The 27,435-nt window shown below is 39.3% G+C and overlaps 1 protein-coding gene across 8 annotated transcripts in view; it reads right to left on the reverse strand.

The window, feature by feature from the left end:
* Positions 1-27,435, reverse strand: part of ATP2B2 (ATPase plasma membrane Ca2+ transporting 2) — a 422,428-nt gene that overhangs the window by 306,208 nt on the left and 88,785 nt on the right. For all 8 annotated transcript variants that reach the window (XM_073352334.1, XM_073352327.1, XM_073352326.1 and 5 more), the window contains exon 3: positions 25,989-26,473. In XM_073352334.1, coding sequence (XP_073208435.1) covers positions 25,989-26,187 — 199 coding nt within the window. In that variant the 5' untranslated portion in view covers positions 26,188-26,473. The remainder of the gene's footprint in view (positions 1-25,988; positions 26,474-27,435) is intronic.

The raw sequence follows: 27,435 nt of genomic DNA on the forward strand, positions 1-27,435 counted from the left end.
GATTACTGGTTCTGTGGATGAAGGGAAAGCAGTGGATGTATTGTTTCTTGACTTTAGCAAAGCTTTCAACACGGTCTCCCACAGTATTCTTGTCAGCAAGTTAAAGAAGTATGGGTTGGATGAATGCACTATAAGGTGGGTAGAAAGTTGGCTAGATTGTCGGGCTCAACGGGTAGTGATCAATGGCTCCACGTCTAGTTGGCAGCCGGTATCAAGTGGATTGCCCCAAGGGTCGGTTCTGGAGCCGGTTTTGTTCAATATCTTCATAAATGATCTGGAGGATGGTGTGGATTGCACTCTGAGAAAATTTGCAGATGATACTAAACTAGGAGGAGTGGTAGATACGGTGGCAGGTAGGGATAGGATACAGAGGGACCTAGACAAATTGGAGGATTGGGCCAAAAGAAATCTGATGAGGTTCAACAAGGATAAGTGCAGGGTCCTGCACTTAGGATGGAAGAATCCAATGCACCGCTACAGACTAGGGACCGAATGGCTAGGTAGCAGTTCTGCGGAAAAGGACCTAGGGGTGACAGTGGACAAGAAGCTGTATATCAGTCAACCATGTGCCCTTGTTGCCAAGAAGGCCAATGGCATTTTGGGATGTATAAGTAGGGGCATGGCCAGCAGATCAAGGAACATGATCGTTCCCCTCTATTCAACACTGGTGAGGCCTCATCTGGAGTACTGTGTCCAGTTTTGGCCCCACACTACAAAAAGGATGTGGATAAATTGGAGAGTGTCCAGCAAAGGTCAACAAAAATGATTAGGGGTCTGGAACACATGACTTATGAGGAGAGGCTGAGGGAACTGGGATTGTTTAGTCTGCAGAATGAGGGGGGATTTGATAGCTGCTTTCAACTACCTGAGAGGTGGTTCCAAAGAGGATGGTTCTAGACTATTCTCAGTGGTAGAAGATGACAGGACAAGGAGTAATGGTCTCAAGTTGCAGTGGGAGAGGTTTAGATTGGATATTAGGAAAAACTTTTTCACTAGGAGGGTGGTGAAACACTGGAATGCATTACCTAGGGAGGTGGTAGACCTTAGAAGTTTTTAAGGTCAGGCTTGACAAAGCTCTGGCTGGGATGATTTAATTGGGGATTGGTCCTGCTTTGAGCAGGGGGTTGGACTAGATGACCTCCTGAGGTCCCTTCCAACCCTGATATTCTATGATTCTATGATTCATTGTATGCTTTTAAAACTAGATCTTCCTTTGCTGTCATGCCCTCATTTTCAAAGACCTTTCTCCCTAAAACCTGATGTTCCTGCAGATTATGCTCATTTCAGGACAAATAACTTGCTGATATGTATTCCCGAATATCCCGTGTCCTTCAAGAGGACTGGCTCACGTTTCTCATCCCAGCGCAACATTTTAGTTACCCAAAATGGGCTTTCTTCCTTATCACTGGGCTAATGTTGTGGGCTATTCCCAGGTTTTCAGTCAGCTGAAGAGTGTAAAGTAGTCTATTTTTTTTAGATGATTGCACTGTTTATCTGACTTCAGAGAGTTTCTCTTCAATTCTGTGACCAATTTTGGCCCTCAATAATTTCCACAGTTATTAAGCAATCTGACAATTTTATTTTCCAAGAATATTATTGGAGCCAGTAAAGATTCTGATGTTTACTGCCAGAAGATCAAACGCAGAAAAATTTTAGTAGCTTCGATCAAAATGACAAATACTAATTTGCTGAGCCAACAAATATATTATGGCAAAGTTTCTAAAATTATTAGATTTATCACAAGTATCTGAAGAATTTGAAAGTTAACGTTTCATTGGGTGAAGTAAAAAATGTAACTCGTGTACATTTTACACTTGAGATGCAATTAATGTAAAATTGTACATGTATTCTAATACATGTGGAACACAAACCATAAAATGCCAGTGAATAACATCTCACAATGGCAGTCTTGTTGATCAAAAACACAATTGGACCTAGAAGATCTCCTCCAGACTGAGATCATCGGAAATTGAGCAAAAGCCATTTCACCACACACTAGTGAGACTCATGCCTTTGGATGGAGCGTAGTAGAGTTCCAGAAAGTTCACCCAGAGACTCTGTTGACCTAGCAAAGGTTTCATGCTTTAAAAAGGCAAATGCATCATTAAGATGCTTTTTTTCTTATAATTAAAATAAATAAAGGTGTCAACACTCCAAATGATGTCCTGGTGGCATTTATGACTTCAAAAAAGCCACTTCCATTCTATGCAAAGGCCAAACCTCAGAATAAGCATTTCTCTGGCATGATGCTTCTTCACACCCTCCTCCAAAAAAGAATAGATTTCAACTGTGTGAACACTATGTGGAAGGAGAGATATGAATAGACACTTGGGCAACAAATTTTGATTGATTGCATAGTTGAAAAGAAATTACTTATTTACAAAAAAGGGATGTTGATAGACTATTTGCTATCTCTGGTATCTCTGGTATTGTGTAGTAACAGCTGACCTTTTTAATGGCAACCACCACTAGTTCTAAAAATATAGGTCCAGATCATCTCCTCCCATGAGAAACTTCACAGATAAAGGCTTGGTGGGGAAGAAGCAGTTACTACAACACATATAAGAACTTATCAATGCTACTACCTATTTCAAATCAAACATTTATAGGGACTCATGCTTTGTCTTACACATTTGTACTGTTAGTTGTTGTCAGGCTCATCACAAAAAACTGTCAGTAGTTGTGAATGTACAGCATTCCCTGTGGTGATACAATTTTCTCTAAGCATCAAGCTAAAACAAGTTCCTTCTACAGAGCAAGATGAGCTATCAACTTGAACCTTTGTGTAGCCGAGTCCCTGCAAAACAGAAGCTGAACATAAATAATAAATAAAATAATAATAATAATAATTTGCCAACAACTAAAGTTGCTGCTGTCTTCTCCTGGTAAACATTCCCAGCTCAGTATGAACTGTATAGTAAGGCTGTAACCTTTGATAAACTGAATGACTGTATTAATTAACTTTGCTTGCCAGCTCACCTTACTTACACATACTGGCTTAATATTAAATATAATGTCAGGTGTTTGCCTCTCAAAAGACCGGGACATGTTCATTAATTAACTTTGCTTGCCAACTCACCTTAATTAGTTGCTGAAATATTAAATAAAATATAAAGTGTTTGCCTTTGGAGAAAAAATAGCTGAGATCACTTTATACTGACTATAATAGATTCACAGATTTTAAGACTAGAATAACCTCCCGCATAATATAGGCCATAAAATTTCACACAGGATTCATATTGCATAGTTTTTTTAATTCACTGACTGCAGACATTCCAGCACTTGTTATATTCTTTTCACTGCATCCTGATAACAGATGTCCTTATAAAATGTTCTTATTGCTGTTTCTGGGTATATATACACACAAAATAAAGTTTTTCAGTCTGTTCCTAGTGCTATTGATAGGAGTTATTAAGCTCACCTATCCTAAAACCAACCTCTCTTTTGGTTGCAACTCTACCCTTGTAAACTTTTTTGAGATAATATACAGGAGGTCCATTATTTGGTCTTAGAGCACATCTTGTAATGGGAGTACTGAATTTTTTTTCTTACTGTAAATATTACCGTGTAAAGAACATGGCAAAAGGTGGTTGTATGATGGCCCCACACAGTCCATTTTGGTGTAACTTGCTTCTGCTGTAGTGACTTCTGGTACAGTGAATTCTCTTTCTACAAATTGCTATTCCAGATATTTATTGTGTGTAGCTCTTAAAAAAAAAGAGAGAGAAAGATTCATCTAGAGAGGACTTAATCATGTTTCCCAATGTCTAAAATGAGAGAGAACAGACTTCAGCTAGTGAGAAGTACGGTTTTAAAATAACAGTGATGACTACACTACTTTATCATGCTACCTGCTCCACACTTATCCACCTTCATGTTTTCTTTACCAGTAATCTATATTTTCTTTTAACAAAGTCTATTAGTGTAGCATCCATAACTTCAGTTGAACAACGACAATGTCTCTGACAAATGTACAGTGATCCTCAGTTGAAGCAGTGCACCCCAGACCACCGGTTTCACCACAGCTCAAGGCACTTTTGGTTTATAGTAAATCCAAATTGAAGTTATTTTACAGAGCTTGAAATAAAGATTCTAATTAAAGCAAGTAAAGGATTTGGAAACATACAGTTACAGGTAAAAGAAAAATACAAGACACAATCTGTAGCCTATACTTATTAACAAGTTGCTTTCTTGTCTAATATGGTATTTCTCATCCAAAGGTTAGTTCTTACAGTGCTAATTAGTCCAGAAAGCTGGGATCCACTTTTCATGAAACTCTTACACCTCACTGACACAGTGTCTCATCCTGTAATGGATTATCATTTGGGCCATTTCTTCTGCTCTTATACAGTCACAAGCTATTGTCTCTTTTCCCAGGCCTTGCCCCTCCCCCCTCCAAAAACTCTCCTGGGGTTTATTTGTCTTTTGTAACAGTCTCCAGCCTGCATCTCGTTCAGACAATAAACATAGGCTGTCTCCAAGGATGTCCATTGTTCTCAACGTTGATTGAGATAGCTCTGAGGCCCTTCTCATCTCAGGTGACAAGTTTTACTTCAACAGTTTTGAAAGCCAATACCTCACATGTACGTAACTAAAATAATTTACTGTACAAACATCTCACAATAACCATAACAACTAGCTAGTTCTTAGCTTTTGGCAGACACACACACAACCCCTTGGGTGAAATATTAAGAATGTGGTTTGACACAGGAGTAATATACCTATTTGTGTCATAGATGCTACTAAGTCACTCGTATACAATCATCCATAGATCTCAAAGTATTGTACAAAGGTAGGTGAGTACTAATCACATTTTTTCAGACTGGGTGAGTGAGTCTAAGGTCACACAATGAGCTATTGGCAGAGCTGAGAATAATAGCAAAGTCTGATCCCCTAATCCTATACCCTAAGCCCCTGGATCACACACTTTTTAAACTGATGGAACCTCTCTCTCTCTCTTTAAGGAAGACAGAGATACCATTTGAAAACCTTGCCCCGTATCTCCTTCTCTGAAGTCTTGAGTAGGAATCACTGGTATTGAAAGGTAAATGACTTTTGGGGTAGGGGGGTATAGGTGAGAACAATAGAAAAGGTTTTGAACAGATGGCTAATAGTACACAACAACATGCATGCGTAGGATAGGGCCAAACCAGTAGGTCAGTGGTGGTAGATGGACTTTGTATTGTCTTTCAAAGATTCATGAATCCACAGTCTATTCCTTATACTTAAAGAAACTGCATAATGATCTTACCTAACTGTGTGAAAACTTTTGCTAAAAGCGGATGTTTTATTGTAAATGCTATATATAAAGTCCTTTAGTAAGCTACAAAAGCAAAAGTTGGAAAATAAATGCTAACCTTTTAATAGTATCAACTGGAAATTGGCAACAAACAGAGATAGGAGACTTAGTCTACATGAATGGATTAATTACACTGTTTTTGTTTAGTGTTTAATGTAAGCTTTACTCATAGTGATGCTGGAATATTTATCTTTAATCATCAAGATTTAATCTGATCCCACGATTTTGTAGTTAATGAAATCATAATCAACCAGCTATGCAAATAATGTTAAATTGAGTGCCATCAGTCTGCATAACAATACAGTTGCATCAAGGAAGACAAAGTGAGAGCTTTTGGGAAGAACTAAGACAACTCAAAAAATATCCAACTCAATGTGAGTTGACCAAATAAAAACCAGTCCCCGAGTAACAACAAATCCTTGCAACAAAACCCGTTGCCAACTGTGTCCACATATCTATTCAGGGGACACCAACATAGGGCCTAATCACATCAGCCACACGATCAGAGGCTCGTTCACCTGCACATCCACCAGTGTGATATATGCCATCATGTGCCAGCAATGCCCCTCTGCCATGTACATTGGCCAAACTGGACAGTCTCTATGCAAAAGAATAAATGGACACAAATCAGACGTCAAGAATTATAACATTCAAACACCAGTCGGAGAACACTTCAATCTCTTTGGTCACTCGATTGCACGCCTAAAAGTTGCAATTCTTCAAGAAAAAAACTTCAAAAACAGACTCCAACGAGAGACTGCTGAATTGGAATTAATTTGCAAACTGGATACAATTAACTTGGGCTTGAATAAAGACTGGGAGTGGATGGGTCATTACACAAAGTAAAACTATTTCCCCATGTTTACTCCTCCCCCCCACTCCCACTGTTCCTCAGACATTCTTGTCAACTGCTGGAAATGGGCCACCTTGATTATCACTACAAAAGGTTCCTGCCCCCACCACTCTCCTGCTGGTAATAGCTCAAAGTGATCACTCTCATTACAGTGTGTATGGTAACACCCATTGTTTCATGTTCTCAGTGTATATAAATCTCCCTACTGTATTTTCCACTGAATGCATCCGAAGCAGTGAGCTGTAGCTCACGAAAGCTTATGCTCAAATAAATTTGTTATTCTCTAAGGTGCCAAACTACTCCTTTTCTTTTTGCGGATACAGACTAACACGGCTGCTACTCTAAAACGAGTAATTATAGAATCCCAGAAATGTAGGGCTAACAAGTGTACCTAGACCATCCCTGACTGGTGTTTGTCTAACCCTTTATTAAAAACCTTCAGTGATAGGGATGTACAGACATGTCTTCTTAAGGTGGTCTTTTTGAATAAAAAGAGGAGGTGATTCAGTACAAAAGGAACTGTGCTCCAAACCTAAGGCCAGCATGTAGCCCCACAGAGGAGTAAAGAAGTTAGGAAGACCTGCAGGGAGTAGAGAATAGAGGTGGTGCAGGAGGAAAGGACAGACATGCAGGCTGCTGCAGTTGAGTAGACACAGCTGATGGCAAGATGCATGAAGCCGATTCAAAAGATGAAGAAAGCCAACGAAGGGATCTGAATAGGGAACTGTGGGAGGATAAGGCTTTCATAATTAGCACTGACTATTTTGTAGTGTAAGAACGAGCCAAGATGCAGGAAAATCAGGGAGCAAAAGCAGTGTGCTGAATTCTGCATCTGGAATAGAAATGCTAAAATACCCAAAACAATAAAAGCCGGAAATGTTTTCACAACCACATCAAGTGCTCAGGAAAAGGAAAATAGCTTATAGCTCCTTTCAGTTTCATATCTCAGACACAAGAATATGCAAGTGAAAATCCCATTTCATAGATGTTGTAAATGAATACATTGCTTTACCCCATTCATGCTTACATTGTCGGATGCAGAAAAGATCTGCATTATATAAAAACATGCCTAACCTATGGTTTCAGAGTAACAGCCGTGTTAGTCTGTATTCGCAAAAAGAAAAGGAGGACTTGTGGCACCTTAGAGACTAACCAATTTATTTGAGCATAAGCTTTCGTGAGATACAGCTCACTTCATCGGATGCATACTGTGGAAAGTGTAGGAGATCTTTTTATATACATTTTTTCATGCTTTGTGTGCATATAAAAAGATCTTCTACACTTTCCACAGTATGCATCCGATGAAGTGAGCTGTAACTCACGAAAGCTTATGCTCAAATAAATTGGTTAGTCTCTAAGGTGCCACAAGTACTCCTTTTCTTTATGCCTAATCTATCTGAATCTTTGCATTGAAATTTTAACCCTATACCATGTTGTGATAGAATCACATCTAAATAATTGGACTATTGAAGTATATTTATTGGGCAACTGTTAATACTAAATATGAAATATCTTTTACTAATAATCAGCTGATCAATACAATATTGTATGGAGTTTTAGAAGCTGTGATCAAACGTCCATGAGGAATTACAGATAGATGAGCAAACACATTATCCTTGTTATTCATAACACACTTGAACAGTCCTCTCACAGCACTACATTAAATCATAGCACTCAGCCTACTCCTCAGATGCAGAAAGCTTTCCACAGCACTGATCAATAGTGAAAACTTAACTGACCTCTCAAGAGAATACCTGTAACTAGCAAGAAGGTTGGGTGTAGCAATATCCTATCCTGAAGGGCACCCTGCAGCAAAAACATTTATATTTCCTATATCTATGTAATCTGGAGATAAAGTGGCACGATACAACTTTTTGGGGAGAAATTTAGTAGAAAAGGATTATTTTTTTTACAATATAACACTCGAAGAGGGGCAGCACATAACTTGCAGCCTAAGGGAACCAGGAACCATAGTGGCCTTAAAGCAACTTTGCATTCTTCTGATCCTTGACTTTTCCAGGAACTTAGAGCCCTGGGAGAATGTCTACATTCTGTCAGCCTCCACAAGCTACCCTATGGGGTGCAGTGCTACCTGGAATATCTGCAGTGCAATCTGCTGCAGCCCCATCACAAGCAAGTCCCCTGCAATGGGGCCCGGGAGGGAGTAGCTTCCAGAGCCGCTGCACTCGAGAAATCCTTATCCAGCCATATAATGGCTTTTAGGGCCCCTTTATGCTGACATGGCCCTCTTACCTGGTGTAAAGAGCTGGAGTGGAGATAAAGATCTCACCCAGCATCTGTACATACAAATAACTTTGTACACACAACCGTGGGATTGTCGGAGCTGCTTAGGAAGCAAAATTGAACCTTTTCCAATTTCTGCTACAGCAGAAACACTGAAAGGCATTTTTTTAAAATTTGTATTTAACAAGGAAACATTGGCTAAGGATTTATGTAACCAATTGACAAACTCAAACTCACACAGGATACCATTGATAACTAAACCCTGCAATCACTTTCAAACAAAATAAACTGAATTTAAAGACAGAGAACATCTTCATAAACAAAATTGTTCAAAATGGAAAATGACCAAAATAAAGGGCAACGTGCAGAGAATTCTCCTTAGAGAAATTAAGGCTGCCCCTTCCAACAGAGTCGACAGAGGCAAGACATAGTGACACATATTAATATCTATCTGAATATCTATTCAAAGGAAAATATTTTGCTCATATAAAAAGGTATTGTCTGAGTGCCTTAAGTTCAAAATTATAAAGTGCCTGAGACTGATCAGATGAATGTTAGTTAAGTTGTTGGAGATAAAAGTAATGAATAAGCCAATTTCATCAAATGGTGACAACACAACGACCCATCACATGGGAAACCTAGGATTCAGAGTTGGGTTCTAGGTTCAGGCCATGTATCTTAAATCTCCCATTTAGCAACAATTTGTGCCACAATCCAATGAGGCTGATTGGATAGAAGAGGCCTTGTGAAACTGCTCAATTTATTCTCCAGGGAAGGCTGCCAGACGTCACTTTGTCCAGTACACTGAGCCTAAGAGAGCAATGCTGGCATCATCCCTGAAGGAACAACTTCATGTGCCCACAGTGCAAGGTGAGCTGTCCGCTGTAGCACCTGCAAAGGAGAAGATTCAAAGAAGAAAACAGCAGAACAAGAGACTGCAGGAAGGTTGAGACACATAATAAATTATTGTTGGTATCACTGTGCAGCAAGCAGAAATAGATTTCTCTCCAATGATTTTAAGCTGCTAGTTGCATCAACATTAGTGTCAGAAGCAGTACCTCGGGAGAACTGGGACAGGAGGAAGCACTGCCAGCATCTCACGGCAAACCACGCCACACTTTGCTATCACTGTTACAGAGGATTAACATCAGGAATTTAAAATAACATCTATGGTTGTTGGGGAGGGGAGAGTCTGATTTGGCCTTAAGCGCCTTTGTGTGTTGCTACCGCTAAAACAGTTACCAGTGCTTGCTATGAAAGCTATTTTTAATTATTTCAGACACTTGCCGATATTTCACTACACAAATTTTTTAAGGAATCAAGGCTAAATCTTTCACTCTCCTAAGATGGCTGTTAAACATTCATCTTCTTTGAGCTCTAATACCACCTTACTCTTAGCTTTTATGCAGCGTTTAATAGCAAATGTATGAGCATACATGTGAGTTAAAGAATTTTGTTCACTCTTTGTACTTCATTAAAAGTAGGTCACTTTAAAAGAGGATAAGACAACCTGAGCTTACTGACTTCTGCCATCGGATATTACAAAGGTAAGGCCACTCCAGCTACACAGTGATGGTTAAAAAAAGCACAACCAGAACATTAAAAAAAACCCAGCTAATCTCTCTACAGATATCAAAGTCACTATAGTTACCCTACTAAAACTAGAATGTTACTCTGTGTATTTCTCTTTGGGTATAATACATCATATGAATGATAAAATAGTCTTTCATTGAGGGCCTGGATGACATTTCACTTCTATAGTTTGTGGTCTGGGTTCTTATCTCATTTTTTGGTATATTTATGTCCACACAAAAACTGATACAAGTGTGCTGGAGTGCAGCAAAGAGGATATAATTGATAACGTAAAGGAGCTGTAACAGCGGGACATATTTAAAGATCATGGGTACAAGAACAACTTATTCTTCCTGTACTTATTTTTTCTTACTGCTAATTACTGAATGTTGCTTAAATTCATTTTTATTTGTTGACCACCCCTCTTGGTACATCCCTTTAAAATACCAGTGATTAACAAATGGCCAACACCAAATGAAACTCAACCCATGAAAGCCACCACAAAGCAAATAGACAAGTCTTGCAGTATGTTCTGAAGATCAGCAAAATAGGGACAAGTTTAATCTGAGGATGGTTAGTAAAACCATTGCAACTGATTTCTGTTAGGTTAACACAAGACAGTAGCTTCTAAGATACCCAAGTCTTAAAATACATACAGCTTTATGGATCAAGATAAACAACTTGAACTTTATCCCACTCTTGCTATCCAGACTGAGATTTTCAACCCAGTTTCATAGCCCTCAGGGGGTTCAAGAGAGCTGGATGGCATTAAACCTTTTTGGTATTAACCCCAGCTAGAAAAGTGGTCCATTTGCAAAACTGTACCTGAGGTTGAAGGCAACATACTGAGACTCAGACCTCACATGCAGCTTGGATTATCTGTGAGATGTTCACTTAATGATGTATATGGTTTTATATTTTGAGTCACATTTATGCATAGTTAAAAATAAACAACACAGCAAATCTAGAATATGTACAACATACAAAATACAGACAATACTGAGAACCATTAGTACAGCTCAGCACAGGTGGATTCTGACAAAGGTGATCTGTAGTGACCATAACAATAGCTGCACACAAATGTATAAAGCACTAATATCTTTGAATCCTAAAGATCACTAATTTTAAGGACCTCAGGTATGACAGACATTATATAACATCTTTAAGATTGTTAAAATGCATTAAGTGTTAGTGGTGGTTCCTTTTCCCAGTAAACCCAATTTTATTAGAAAAGGAGGTCTTTTGTAAGTATCCTTCTTAAAGGAAATAAAATGTTCTGTTTGAAGCCCATTAGTTAGTTTGGTTTGAAGCCCATTAGCATTAAATTTTGCATTCCAGTTAATTTGTCATTTATCTAGGAAAACCTCATTGTAGAAACAAAACACGAGACGATTCTTTAATCCCTTCCCAAATCAATCTGGTAACAGCAATGTAGCATTCAGATTAAATCCTATTTTGAAGCTTTTGGAGAAATTTAGACCATTTGATGTACTGATAAAACAAGAATCCACTAGCACCTTGTCTTCTGGCTGCCCTTCAGTGTGTTTTTAACCTGAAACTGAAAGTTATTTGCTTGGAACTGAAGAGCTAGGCACACTGTTCCTTAGTCAGGTTCGTGTACATGATGAAAGAAGAGAAAAGGTCAATTGTGTCAAAACGTCCTTGCACCTGATGAACGCAACTGCTCAAACTCACTGGGTTAAGAAAACAATAGAACAAAGGATTCCGTACTTCACTGTCACCATACAAGGCGTGTACAAAACGAGCAGATCACCCACAGTAAGCACATCTCAGCACGTGAATAATTTTCTAACCTTATCCCGTATTTGTGGCTTGCTTTTTTTTTTAATGAATATATATAAAAATGCAGTAACTGGAATTACTCAAGAAATGTCACAGAGTGAAAGTGAAGAATTCTGACTTCAGTGGGTCTGCAAAAAAGGCACAGACAAAAAAAAGCCACTTTCCCCTCTTCAGTGCTGGTTTCACTTTTTACCTTTCTAAATAAGTCACCTGCCAGTAGAAGTGATTTTTGGTTAGACAAAAAAAGTGTCAAAGGCTAAAAGTCAAGGAGTTAAACCTCATTTTCGACAATATATTCTTGAAAACTGAAAATCAGTCAGATGATCAATGTTCAAGATATCCTCGTTAGGGGTATCATATCACAGCATGAAGAATGCCAAATTGGGTAACATTCACCATCCATGCTGAGATATGCCAGAGTGCTGACTCTCCTGACAAAGCAGAATACATTGCAGCTGCTTTCAGTTTCTTTAGCAGCTAGCATTGCAGCAAAAGAACTTCAGAGTGCAATACAATTATAAAACAACAGCTCTAAAAGTCATCATCATTCCTTTAAATTTCAGAACTTATGCACTGGATAAGGAGTAAATGGGGCAACCACAGGCAAATTCATGACACTCCATCTGCCACCCCAAATGCTAACTTGTGGAAATGATTCTAAATTAGGAGAAAAACTGAGTGCGTTTAAAAAAAAACTAGATTAAACTGCAGAACCAACTGAATTGCCTAGAAGGGAGTCCATCCTAAGGGTTACGAACAAAATCTGATATTTAAACTTTAACTTTCCAATCTACAACGTTGTGGACATACATCTGTCTCCACTACATTAATGCTACGTAGAACACAGACCAGTGGTGTTTGGTCTTTAGTAGCTGGAGAGAGAGTCTCTCAAAGGAGGGAGTCAAAGCCAAGAAGTCCAACGCAGGCAGGCCAGACACTGATGCAATGTGTCAAGAGATGAGAAGGCTCTTCTCCCCCTTTCCTGGTTGCTTGAAGAGAAAAATCTCTCCAGCACTCCAATGAGGGAATAGGGATATCCCTGTTTTCTTCCTCTACTCAGCATCTGGGTTTCACTCAGATACTAGGTGGGTGAAGAATTGAGGCAGCTCTCATACTGCTAGCTCAATTTGGTTAGCATTCTTGTGTTCCTCCTCTCTTGCTGGCTGTGCATAGGAACTACACCTAACTGCATGGAGATTAGCAAAGACTGTACCTTCTGAGGTTAGGGGAGGGAGGAGTCAGACTACAGTGCAAAAGGCACAATCTTAGGAGTGGCACTGCCTTTGGGTCTCAGGATCTTATGATTTATAACAGCAGTACCTGCAGCCAATGACTGAGACTCCCAACTGATAGGGGAAAAAAGCCTCTGCATTTTTTAGAGAGTTTCATACGAGAGAAGTGGAACTAAGGGCTGGTAAATTTAAAAATTCTATTATTAGAGAAGCAGCAACAGCTGTATCTAAACAGCTATTCCTATGATACAACAGACACACAATGCAGCAAATGTAGCCACAGTTTGTATGGGCCACTGAGTTAGAGCTGCTAATAAAGATGGGAGAATCCATACCATTTTGCCTGCCCTGAGGCAAGGACAAGGCAACAAGTTTCTGGAGAGAGGTTCTTTTTTTTCTCTGTCACATTGGTAGCTTAGCAACTTCTGTTTAACAAACTATTTCAGATTGTTTCAATGCCGTCAGTGAAAACAGACAAGCTCTTATGCAAGTTAGGCCAGATTTTATACCACAGCTAAAACTGCACCTCTCAGTGTGGAGCTGTGCAAGAGAAAGCTCTACCTCCATGGCTTCCTGTGGGCTCTGCCACTGGGAAGCTGCTTGAGACTCTGTGGAAACTCTGCAGGCAGAGCATCCGTGGAAAATGTAGTAGAATAGAACATTGCCTGGCTTTCCTCTCTAGGTCTGCACTTACAAACAGATCTTCTGGTGGACCAACTCCGGTAGGTGAGAGAGACAGAGCTCTTCCTCAGGTCCGAGCATTGCAGCTAAATACAAGGTGGAACAGATAGTTTAGCATAAGCAGCTACCACGTATTCTAAGAGACCATTCAAGGTCAAGTGGCCCATTAACACCCCTGCAGTCATAGGACAAAAATGGGAGTTACATATTGTTGCAATACGTTCCAGTTTCCTTGTTAAGTCGATGATTTTCAGTGTGCACTAAATGCCCCCAACAACAACTATGTGGTTGAAACGAGACAATCACTACGCTCTTGAATGAACTAACACAAGAAAATTATAAAAGACAAATCACCACAATACCTGTGGGTGAACACTTTTCACAAAGCCATCACTTCATATCTGACCTATAAGTCCTCATCCTCAAAGGACACCTGCACAACACTTTCAAAAGACGAGCTGGGGAGCTTACATTCATAACTTTGCTAGATGCTAAAAATCATGGTCTTATAAAGACACTGGATTTATGGTTTATTATTTATATATATTCATAGCCATTTATAAGGACAAGGAACAGTCATTTAGCCAGAGCGATAAAACGAGAATGATGCTATCAAACTGGTGGTTAGGGCACTTGCTTTGGGAAAGGGAGACCCAAGTTCAAGTCCCTGTTCTAATTATTAATTATTTATACAAAGTGGAACAGATTCCATGGGCCAGATTGAGAGAGACCCTCACCAGAATATCCCATTGCCTGGTGACTAGAGTGCTCTCCTGCAATATGCGAGACCAAGTTCAAATCCATGCTCCACATCAGATGTGGAAGGGGGGAATTGAATCTGGGTCTCCCACATCCCACTGTCCTAACCACTAGGCTAAAAACTATAAGGAGATCACCACCATAGTTTGCTGGGCCTGATTATCTACTGACTTACAGCTTGTGTAGTCATTTAGACCTGTGCAAAATGGGTGTAAAATTCTACTTCTAGAATATCTACTTCTAGAAGATCTACTACTTCTAATAATCATTTTGCACAAATCTACATGTCTACACAAGATGAAAAGTAGCAGAGAATTTGATGTGTCTAGGGTCAGCGTTGTCTGCATATATTTAATGTACATGGATTCATCAAAGTAGACAGGCATAAAGTAAGAGAAAGTCATCAGATACTACCAGCATTCTTTCTGTGAAAAAAACAGGGCAGTGATGAACTCGCTGAACTCAATGTCAAAGCTCAACAATTAATGCAACAAACACAACCTTTAGAAACATTTTTGAAATATTGTCTCACATTTATGCTACCTACCATACATGTCCTATTAAAGTTGCTTGAAATTACCTTATTTTTTAAGCACAGAAGCAGAAGCTAACATAGATAATTTGCTCCAAAAGGAACTGTGATTCAGTTTCCCTAATAATACCTTCAGTTCAGAGCACACTGCCCATGCATAAGACAGACCAGGAGCAAGTAAGATAACCAGTGAGTGGGAAAAACCAGCCTGAATACTTACATGAATAAATTAACACTAGCCTCAGAAAACTTGACGTTGTCTCATGTAACAAGCAAGGAGACACTTGCTAGTTTTCTCCTTTACCCAAATTTCATTTAAAGTAATACCCAGTTCTAAACAGAACCTTTTAGTAGATAATTTCAAATGTCAAGCTAGCAGGTGAGCTGGCTTATATTGACTTTAAAAGCCCCATGGAGAAAGTGCACCTTGCACTATTTGTTTAGTTTCCCACAACAAAGTGAGCAAAGCCAAAGTCAGTCAGCAAATGGCATGACATTCTGAAAACAGACACAAAATGAGCAATCAAATCTTATCACTTTGGGGGGAAAAAAGCCATTCAGCTGAGATGCTTATGTTTGGGTAACCTGACAGAACGTTTGTTGTTCTGCTAGCTAAATAATAGAAGTATATCAAGATAAAGAAAATACCTACAACTGACAAGAATGCATTCACATACCCCACCAAATCATTAGAAACGCAGATCTCACCTTGTCAATATATGATCAGTATTGTAGACCAATGACACAGGAGGGTCAGTGGAAGACCATGGGATAAATCCCACCCTATTAACCTATCTCATTTCAGGTGCTAATCTCTCATCTAGACAAGAGTGCATGGCCTGGATTCACCCCCTGAACCCAAAGCTGTGCAGTGAAGACACCCCCCTATTCTGAGCAAACTACAACCCAGGTGATGTCTTCCCTTCCCCCTCCACCATGTGGCCTTGGAGGCTAAACAGCAGCAAGTAACCAGCAACTTTGTACCCAGTAGGAGCAGAAGCACCCAAAGCAAGGACCTCCGGACATGGAGAGAACTATTCAGTTTTGACTGGAATTACTCTGCTCTGTGCTAACTGGGTGTTTGTTCCAACCCTCCCCCACCCTCAACATCTCTTCATCTGAGCTTCATTCCAAACCTGCCCCATCCCCCTTACCTCTTGTCTTCCCTTTTCTTTCCATTTAGCTGATCCCCTCCCAATTATACCCAGGTCCCTCTCCACACACCATCAAAAATAATGGAACTAACACAGTGTTTGCCACCACCACATTGTTCAGTCTGCTTGTATGTCCTCCTCCTCCTCACCTGACCCTGTGTCTGTCTGGTCTGTTTAGACTGTAAGCTCTTCAGGGGAGGCACTGTCTATTGCTCTCTGTTTGTACAGTACCTACTACAATCGGGCCCCACTCCTGGCTAGTCCTTAGGCACTACCAGAATAAACATGATTAATCATAATAATGTGGTCACAATTTGAAATGCGTGGTAGACAGGTACTAATTCCTCACTAGTAGAAATTTTGCACTTTGGATGCAATAGTGGAGCATGACAACTCCATCCCCATAATATCCACTGCTCTAATACTTATGTTAAAAAATCATTTATACAGGGGACAATAACTAATTTCTGTGGGTCATAAATGTATTCATGCTGCATGACTCAAAGAGAAATCCACTTATCACATCAACAAAGGAATACTGAATGTCAAATACCATTTTACAAATGCTAATCTCACCAACTTTATACACAACTCATATTTTAAATTTATCACTGTGATGCCTTTTTTGGAGGAACAGGGAGAGAAAACAAGCTTGTACCTGAGCTAGAGATAGGTGCCAAAAATACCCACTCACTTCCTAACTCCAAATTAGGAATAGATTGCTAGCATAGACCTCCAAGTTAATTGGCATTGTGAGGTATTTACAATGAGTATATAGATTTCAGTTCAATCTGTAATTAAATTCCACTTCATGGGAATTTTCAAACACTAATTAAGCCTGCTGCACTTGAATATTTGTGACCCTGCTTCTAAATAATGCCAAAGGATAGAAATTCAATGTTAAAATACACTTTCTTGTTCAAATCCCTATTGGTTATCAGCAGCTATCCATCCTCCAAACATCAACACATAAAAGAGCTTCAACAGGCTATGAGGTTGAGAGATAGTGTTTTCAGTTATTAATCAAGTTTGCTGCCCCATGAGGCAGTGGGCTCTAGGACAGAATATACATTTGGGTGACTGGGCTCACAACTAATGGTGACCAGTGGAGTGGTCTCTAACTTTGAACTTCTCAGATACCAAAGCCAAAGGTCTGATCAAAGAAAATGCCATACTGAAATCCAGAAGAATAAACTGTGGGTGAGAAAATAGCAAGCATGAGGGTTTCTCAGAAATTTCTTATGTCCAATTGGGAGGGCTCTGTTCTCGTGCTTGCTAAGAACTGGGAGGTACACACAATATATCAGCTCCTTTGCAATATGATGAGACCTCCCTAGTCTAGATCAAGAAAATGGCCAGTCATTAGTCTCCCAAGAATATGTGAGACTGAAATAAGATACTATGTGCTGACAGATTGGCCTGAGACATTACACATAAAAGCAACCCCAGGAGACTCATCCAAGACAACACATCATTATCAGTTAAGCCTGGGCTGTTTAGGAAGTAGAGACAAGTGTAAACAATGAATCGTAACTACATCCTGTTGGTTTCCTGCTGTGTTCCCTATTTCTGTGTGAAGATGTACTTATATTCTTTGAACTCCTGGAAAAGCCAACCTGTTTGTATACCAGCTTACTGCTGATGCTGAGCTAAGAGATGGATTTAGCTTCTGGAAACAATATTAAAATGGTTTAAATGGGCTTTATAGAAGTTAATTTTCTTCTGCTGTTATGTGTGTGTGTTAAGTGTAACATTTCTCATACTGCAATTTTAAAATGTTCTGTCCCACTAGAGGTGTTAACACTGCCTGGGGAAAGGGTCACTGGGGCAAGTGGCAAGTATAGCACAGCTTGAGAAGTTTTAATTTGCAGCAAATATACCCGAGATGTGCTGAGTGTTTAAACGCAGGTTTTACATCTCCAGTGAAGCAGTCGCAGTTACTGTAAAGCTGCTACAGATGGTACTAACAGTGCCAATATCCTAAGCAAGAAGTGTCCTTGAGGGAAATGTCATAGGTTCTACCCACTTAGCCCCACTCATAAATTTAAGCAAACGCTAATGGTCAGCGGAAGTTGAAAGAATGTGTATCGAGGTATAATTTGCCCCCCAGATTAAAGAAATGGACGGACTGGGATTCTGAGCAGCATCAAATTCCTACATATATTATTACCGATTCTGAGCTCTACTCACACAAATAGTGTATACTCCTGTCCCAGGGGTGCCATCTGTCTATTCTAAACAGCATGCGCTATATGAGTTCCCTATGCATAGTCTTCTTCCTGAGCATTTCTTTAACTGTTATCAGATGTCATTCAAAATCTACTCTGACACTTCTTTCCCAATATGGCCTTGGGTCAGATCCAAAGTTTCTCCAGAGAATGCATGTGGGAAGAGCCAGATGAACAGTAATAATCTGGTTTCTCCTTTCCATTGTGGTGAATGGAACGGGAGCACAATCAAAGGATCCAGGCTAGGAGGGTATAGCAGGGTAAGTGGCAACTCCACTGTATACCCCTCTATCCTTTTCTCTTGCCTCCTTCTGGAGGTATCAAGGCTGAAAAAATGGATGCGATACGCTGCATTGTTTCCACGCACAATACCATAGGGAAACCTAGTACAAGTTAATGCTGGCTGGGTCAATATTATCCTGTAGGGGTTCAACTTTTGCAAGGTAGAACCCAGCAGGAGAGTGCACGTCAGCAGAGATCAGGCCTATATTGCTATGAGTTCAAAAGGTGACTGGGAGAGTCCAGCTGCAGAAAAAAAACAGGGCATCCAAGCAGATGGCTCTTGTCTCCAGCACCTACTGTGGATTTTGGGGGCAAACTTTCCACCCTCTGACACAAATAACCTGGAGGAAACTAAGTGGAAACTTCCAGAATCTTCCCACCTTTGGCAGGCAGCATTAACCTACATAGGAGAGCATTGGCCCTTATGTTCCCAATGAATTCAGCTCCATTATCACACTGAAGGATGGTAGGGATTTGCAAAGGAACTTAATTTAGTTTTGGATAAATTTGTATTAAATGCCCAGACAATTCCAATACACTTGGGGTAGTATTCACAAAGGGGGCTTCGGCACCCAACACTCAGCTGTTCCACTGTGTATAGATAATTAATCATTAATTGGCACAGGAAGACTGGAACTTCGGTCTCCCACCTCCTACGTGAGAGGTCTATAAAGTCATTCTAACCCTCTGTCTGGCCCAATGAATATTTAACTATTTTACACTGTGGAACAGTTTCAACAGGAGAGACTGAGAGACTCCTGCCCTGCCCCAAAAATCCTATCGCCCTGTGGTTTGGGCACCGTCTGGGGAGATGGGATACCCAAGTTCAACTCCCTGCACCACAAAGCAGGCAGAGAGAGACTGAACCCTGGTCTCCCATATACTGCATGAATGCTCTAATGACCAGGCTAAAGATTATAAGTGGGGTGTTGTGTCGGTTTAGATATGCTCTGAGCACACTTATCCAATTGGGCTCCAAAAGCAGCACAGGAAAGGAAGACTCCTAGTTTGTGAATCTTGCTGGGGCTTAGAAGCGAATTAGGTACTGAACAATTGGGCAGTGTCAGGACTCAGTGCACATGCCCAGCTGCTAAAAGTTAGTCACCTAGATGTCTTTACCAGAGGAAACTTAGGAATCCAGGAACTTTAGGTGCTTACAATGTTAGACGGCAGATAAGCAGGTGTTCTGTGAATGCAAGCAGGGCCTAACTGTTGCAGTTAGTCATCTCCAGTGGCAGTTAGATGCCTGTGTGCCTCGGTGAATCCCACCCTCGTGTTCTATGCGACATCTGAACAAGGAAAAACAGCAACAGTAAATGGGCATGGAATACTTCAGTTCTGATGAGCAAAAATGCTCAAATTGGAGTTCCCTCTGTTGAGAAGTGCTGCTGGCAGGACATCCTCCGTGAGGTCCAGTTGACTTGGGAACGTGCTTTCCCCCACTTGTTACACTAGAGCTCAGACTTTTAAAACCTTCTGGACATGGTGCAAAGTGCAACTTCTTTCTTAGGTGGGGTAGGAGTAGGGGTCTAAGGAGACTGTTAGAAAGTGGTTTATTATAATTGGAGGTGCAGGGGGGGGCAATCAGTTTATCTATTAAAGTGGTCATAGAAAAATATGAAGGCAATATGTGCTCTATTTAGGCACAAAAAGTTCCTACATACTGCATATGATAATGTGAACAAAGTTAAACATGTATTTAAAAGTTAGTCCCTTTCTCTACTTGTCTGAGAAAATAGAAGTTTAGTATGTGAAAAGGCTAGGATACATGCAGGATCAGACCTTACCTCACTATGCTAACTGGGAAGGGCTTTGGCAGCAAAAGAAGATGGCTTTCACTGTTTAAAGCCCTGCTTTTCTTTTAGATACATGTATGTACATACACAAATCAGGGGTAGGATATGAACATCAAGTCTGAATCCTGCATGTGTGTTGGCAAATAGGCATGAAATAAAAATGATTTTCTGAAAACACAAAAGAAAGGAATGAGTTAATTAGTGCAGCAATCTGTAAGGAAAACCTGCATGGGCATATCTTTCACTGTCTTTGAGACGCTGCTCTTGGGTTCTGGAGCAAGTATTTTAATTAAAATATCACACAATTTTCAGAAAGTCACCTAGTACTTAAAATTAATCTAGAACCGCTGTGTAAAATGGTCCTCAAAAGTTTAAATATCTAGACTTTTACATTAATCTTGATGTTAAAAAACCTACAGTCCCGCATAGAAACTGTCAAACTTTCAGCCAGCTCAAACAAAATCAGGCACAAACAAATTAAAACTCAGCCTATGAATTACTAATCTCTTCCCTTTCATAATCTTCCATTTGCTCTGTTTTTGTCACCATTTACGGTGTGTCAGATTTCACCACAACAATTTCTTAGAAGCCAACATTTGTTTCCCTGACACTAAAAACTAGAAAAGTACATATAGTGCTCATTGAAAGACTTCATTGTTTTCTTGACTCTTTCTGTTGTATAATGTATCTTCTAGTTTTTTATGCTAACCTTGTTACAGTTATCTCCCTCTCTTCCACTGTTGCCTTATATTTTTCTAAATTTTGCATCAGTGCATTCCTAGGAGCATTCCTTCCCATTCTGTGGCAATTTCAATTGCTGTACAAATGTCTAGCTTCCACTTATTTATCAGTTTGAAGGTTTTAATTTTTTGTAAATCAGTCTGGTTCAATGCTAAACTTCTGTATTAAAATAATTTTTATTTAAATAACTTTTAACTTACATTACTGTTCTAACATTTAACTATTCAGAGTACCTTTGAAAGGATTCAGAACTGATGGAAAACTCATGTGACCATATTTTAACAGAAACAGGCTAGAGTGTCTCCACTGGTTTATATACCGTAAGTCTCTGTTCCGGCTTTGCTAGCTTTGTTTGTTGGTCTCTCCTGTTTTGTGGCACCAAATAATTGGTCCGTTTTGTTACACTGTTGGTTTTTGCTCCTTAGTGACTCTGTTTGAATATTTTAATAAAATTATGTAAGGCTTTATTGGATTGTCATAACTAAAAATTAAATGAACCCACACTTGTTCAGCAGCCACTGTCAATTTATATCTGCTGTATAACAACCACCCATTTGAAAACAAAAACAGTGGGGAAGGAGGTGCAAGATACACATTACACAATTCCTTAGCAAGAGGATAGTTACCGTACACAAAAGCTGGTTTCTGAAAATGAATATATGGTTAAATTGCACATTGATTCTTTCGGCTTATCATAGTCTTTTTACAGAAGAGACGCTGCTAGAAAATGGGGTGATTTTAGTTTTGACTGTTAAATCCAGAGGTGATTAAAATCCAGGTGCCATTGACTCAGTCTTTAAAGTTTGGGTCTTAAATGGTTTCGGTTTGCACCAACCCCATTTCTAAAAGACTGATACGTCAGATAATTACTGTACAGCAGCTGACAAGCTTATTCTCTGGTGCTGTAACACCATCGCTAAAATGTAACATCTCTTGGAGGTGCTGCTTCAGACATGACAGCACAGATATTACCAAGGCAACAGCTGCTTCTGTAGATGGATGTAGAAGTGAACAAGATAACACATGCATCAGTATTAAAGACACCTTTTGCTTTTACATTTCAGGATCTCTGAAAAACTGTCTCACATGATTTCTCACTTAAATAATTAATATATTAATTACTATTAAAAGGAATGGATAGTTTTGCTGTTCTCTGAAGAAAAAATGTCTTGCATATTTATATTAGCGCACACTACATAAAATGTTCGATTAAATATATTTACATATTAATTTCTGGAAGGAATACATCTGATATTCTTCCAGCTAACTCAGCACACGGTAACAGCAGTCTTTCCTCCTTCATAAGGTATCATTACACTTGAGGTGGCCTCACAGACTCAAATTCCATGGAAAGTTATACAACTATCAACACAGAGCTGTTCAACTGGTTCAAATGGTGTCTTGTACACTGACAGATAGCTGGGTGCTCCTTGATTTTTGTACCACCATGTTAAGAAAAACTATTTAAAATATTTTAATGAAAATTAATTTGAGCTCAAGCAGGGACATATTTGTATTTTCCCCACAGAAAGGGTTTTCATAGGCTTTTCAATAAAGCCTAAATAGTAGCTTTCCAATACAACAAAGCCATACTTTATAGCAAGAAATTCCTTAAGAATAATGAGAACAAGGATCCACACCACATCTACAGTTAGGAAACACAAGATCAATGAAAATGTAAAGAAGAGTCTAAAGAAGACATGTAACTGACAAAATATATTATATGTTCACTCGGTAAATCTTACTATATTAATCAGTATGCTCTGTCAAACTCTTTTTTAGCATTAATATATGAGGTTAGATATTTAATAACCAGAATTCAAAAAGCACAAGAAAGGGTATGTACAACAGTATCAACAAGGGTTGAGTTATATTTGCATTGTCTAACTTAGGTGCCATAATTTCAAAGGCTTTAAACCAGACCTCAAACAGCCACTTTGAGTTTAAGTGGTTCTTCCTAGCAGTGTGTAGGCACTAAATCAAATATCAACATGGGAAAGGTATAGCAGACAAAATTCTTCACTAATTACACCTTATAAACTTCCTAATATGATATCATACAGGCAAATAGACTCAGGTCAGATATATTTCAATATGGTGAAATGTCAAGTGTCAGCTTTCAGGTGAAATTTTTCTATCAGCTCTTACACTTATTCAATACACCGTGAAAATAAATTGAGTGTTGTAATGTTGAGGTGCTACTTGCTCCGTAGATCTGTGCATGCAGAGTAACCACCACAGCTCTCTCATGTAGCCATGCACAGGATCCTCACCAACCAAAGTTCGTGGATCTTGTAATGGAGAGGAAGTGGCCTGGGGTCACACAAGCCCTGCAGGGAATCTGCAGCATTCAGCAATGTGAAAATGTCCTTTGGGGATTTTGGGGGGTGGCTGCTGGTAGAGGAAGCTCAAGCAGCATGGTGTCACTGAAGGTAGGCTGGCTGAATCTTTGGGCTGCAGAGCCACATGCTTCCCTACAGATGGCCCTCAAGGGATCTGTGGCATCCAAGGATGCAACTTGTTACTCATTGCAAGAAAGAAAACTCCATGGGATGGGGTGATTTTACCCTCTGAAAATGTATACAACCAGCTTGGCAATTTTCTGGACTCTTGGTCCTATTACTATTCTAGGTGCATGTGAAACTCATGTCCATATGAACAAACTCCATTTTGATTGTTTCCTTCATTCCATAGCAAAAGAAGATCCTATAGAATGTCATCTTAATAGTGTTGAATTCAAATGACAGTGAAGAGAGATACAAGTTTTAGTAGAATGCATGAGGCTCTATTTTTAAAAATATATTTAAAGTTTGACCTATCACTATCCCTTTGAAGTTTGACTTTTATCCCCAACTAGATAGATTCCCAGTGTACAAAGCCATCTCTGCATGTATTCAAAAATATCTCAATATAGTGTACAATCAGTCCGTAAAAAGAAAAGGAGTACTTTTGGCACCTTTGAGACTAACAAATTTATTTGAGCATGCATCCGATGAAGTGAGCTGTAGCTCAGGAAAGCTTATGATCAAGTAAATTTGTTAGTCTCTAAGGTGCCACAAGTACTCCTTTTCTTTTTTGCGAGTACAGACTAACATGGCTTCTACTCTGAAACCAATCAGTCCGTAGTATTCCCACCTAAAAGACATGTTTCCAAGCCACAAGTTTAAAAATAAAGATCAAAATTGAGGGCTTGGGAAACGTTATTTTATATGAAGTATCACATGCAGATTAATAGTGGAGTCAGCATGCCATATTACTTGGTTCCATGCAGTCTGTCTGGGTATAAGGAATAATGTTCCGTTTTTGTTTCAAACTGTGCAGAAAAAGTAATTAACAATTCCATCCAAGCATGCATTAGGCTAGGCTTTCAGCTGGTTAAACTGACAAAGCTCCCTTGAAGCCCATGATGTTCTGATGACTTGCTCAAGCTGCAAATCTGGTCCATAAAGTTCCACAGATATTTAACGGGTGTACTGAGTTATGTATCTCAGAGGTATTGCCATATTTGTATATTAGCACATACTGTACTACACCAAGATCTTCTCCACAGTATTCCTGTTGCATTGTTTCTTCTACAGTATATCATGATATGTGAAGGTTGTGGTACTTCTAGAACTTGCTGCTCATTTTTTGGTAGTTTTGCCTAGTAAATCATTACTAAGCGGACTAAGTCTTTATCATAGTGCCAACACTTGACCATAATAGGTAACTGAAAAGCAGTATGTGTAGGGCTAAGAAGAATTTATTTAAGACAAACACGTATCTATTTCCCGAAGACTCTTTTCCTTATGTAAGCTTATAATATCACATTACATGATATTATAATAAAGTGACATGCTTATCACTAAACTAATACTTCAGGAATTTCAGTAATTAGTTCCTTACTCATGTCGAAATGAATAATTTTAAAAGGTTACTTAAAAAAAAAAAGAATCAGACATTAAACTAACTTCTACCTCTGAAACAAGGGGGGGAAATATTAAAATGAATGAGTGGATCTTGGTGGCATTACAAGAGAAGACAAAGACAATGAATACTATAGCTTCAAAGACAGTGTTATTAACCTAATGTGTTCCTTTCTCTTTTAGATATGAAAATACATTTACCATTAAATGCTGTGGGCAATTTATGAGAATAGACTATTGAACGATTATGCCTCAGCTTATTAAATGGAGGAAGGCCCAGTGTTGCAGTTACCAATAGAAAAAGCAAATACTCATAGCCAAATAGTAACCTAAGCAAAATTATCTACGGTATTACCAGAAGTCAAGGTAAGTCATAAGAAAATATATACTGTATATTGCCCTTTTGACCAATTTAATATCCATAACCTAAAAGTTCTCTTCATACCACTAGATACCTGTATAGAATAACAATTACTTCAAAGTAATTCTCCTCTTGCGCCCCAAAAAATATCCACAAGTTAGAGCATCCTCAGAATGCAATTTTCTTTTGCTATAAAATTGGAGCTGAATTTCTCATTTAGTTATTTGTCTGCTATTTAAAATGGAATTAGCACATTCACAACTTGAATATGCAGCCCTATTTTTACACTCTCACACTAGCTTTAACAAGTAGCCATATTTGACAAGCAGGTTGTCTAGGTCTTTATTCATTTCTCTTTTCAGAGCTGTTTTTCCTTTGTAGTGGTATACTGTCATTGTTGGGAATAACAGAAGTGCTGTATGAATCCTAGTTCAGAAGGGAAGCAAGATTACCCCCTCCACCATTTACTTTAGGTGGAGGTCCTTTATATGAATCTCACCACCCTGCACACCCCTGACTCAAATGAAGAAAGGGAAACACATTTACCTTCTGTTGGTGATGTCTGTAAATGCCTGCAGAGGCCCTCTGTGTCCCCATACGTCTCCTTAATTTTTACTACTGCTTCTGTTCCTCTGAGTTCCATGAGGGAGCGCAGCTCCTCCAGTGAGCACCCAAACTCTCCTGCATGTTTGGCCTCGTTTCTTTGGTTCTTGGTATAGAAATCGCTGTTTGTCATGTCACCCATTGTTGCTGATTGTATTGCTCCACTCTGTGCACTAGATGGAATTTTAAAATTGCTTCAAAATAGCAAGGGAGGAAACTCAAATTCCAACCTAAGGGATTAAGAAGAATCCAGTGGGTGTTCAGTGAACTCAGTGGAGAATGCCTCTGATGACTGAGGTGTCCCTGACCAAGTGATAGTCCGCAGGATGGCTGCTTTCAAGGCTGCAGACCAGCTCCATTCCATTCACCATTTCCCATTATGCTGCACTCAGGCTGTAGTATCTACATGGTCATCTCTTCCTCCAGACCTTTGGGATCAAAACACAAAGCACATGTTAGAAGAGTGAACCTAAAAACTTCAGAAAGAGCCTTTGAACTTCATTCTCCCAAACATAGTCCTTGATTAAAAAAAGCTAGATGCAAGAATCTGCACGTTGCTGCAGTTAGTCACAGCCGACCCCAAAGACTGATACTGCTTAGCTGTGTCATACATAAGGCTCTTTCCAGCTACAGCAGCAATAGCAGTGTTCCTTACTTTAATCAAGTCCCAAGAGCGCCTGCTAAATGAGATGGCTCATGAATATTAATAAGTAAGCCATTAGTCCAACAGTCTAGATGTGCCTCTGGTATGTGGCTCTGGTTCATACTGCTATATCAATCTTTCATCTGAAAAGAACAAAACACCCATGAAGGACTACAAAGTAATAAAAATTAATTGAACACTATTACTTATGCCTTCATCCATTACATAAACCATTTTTCAGCACAATAAAAGTAAAATGGGGGAGGGGGGAGAAAGAATAGGAACATTTTCATTACCAATCCAGAATACATTTAAATAAATTAAGCATTGCAGCTTTGTCAGATATGAAAACAAACACACACAGGAAAGGAGATAAAGCACCTGAGTGCTTCAGGCTAAACAATGAGCACTGTCTCTCATAGGAATGGGAAGGTTTCAGTTTGCTTTCCTTCAGCACTAGCTGCTGACTCACCAACACATTTGATAGCTTTGGCCTGAGAGCTACAAAGCATTCAAATAAAGAAAGGACTGTACTTATACAGGGTTTTTAACATGCATACTCCTGAAGAGTCACATTTGGACCATCTGGAGACCAACTGACTACTTTCTAAGCCAGCCTTTAAAATCTGCTCTCCTTATGCAGAGTCTAATGAACTTGGTTGAAATGCTGTTGAAACCACCTATTATACTTTGTCACAGAGTTTTAACAGAGATTAAAGGTTTCTTTTTTGCCTGAAGTGGGATAGT

Source organism: Lepidochelys kempii, chromosome 7, assembly GCF_965140265.1.
Source record: "Lepidochelys kempii isolate rLepKem1 chromosome 7, rLepKem1.hap2, whole genome shotgun sequence".
NCBI classification, from domain to species: Eukaryota; Metazoa; Chordata; order Testudines; family Cheloniidae; genus Lepidochelys; species Lepidochelys kempii.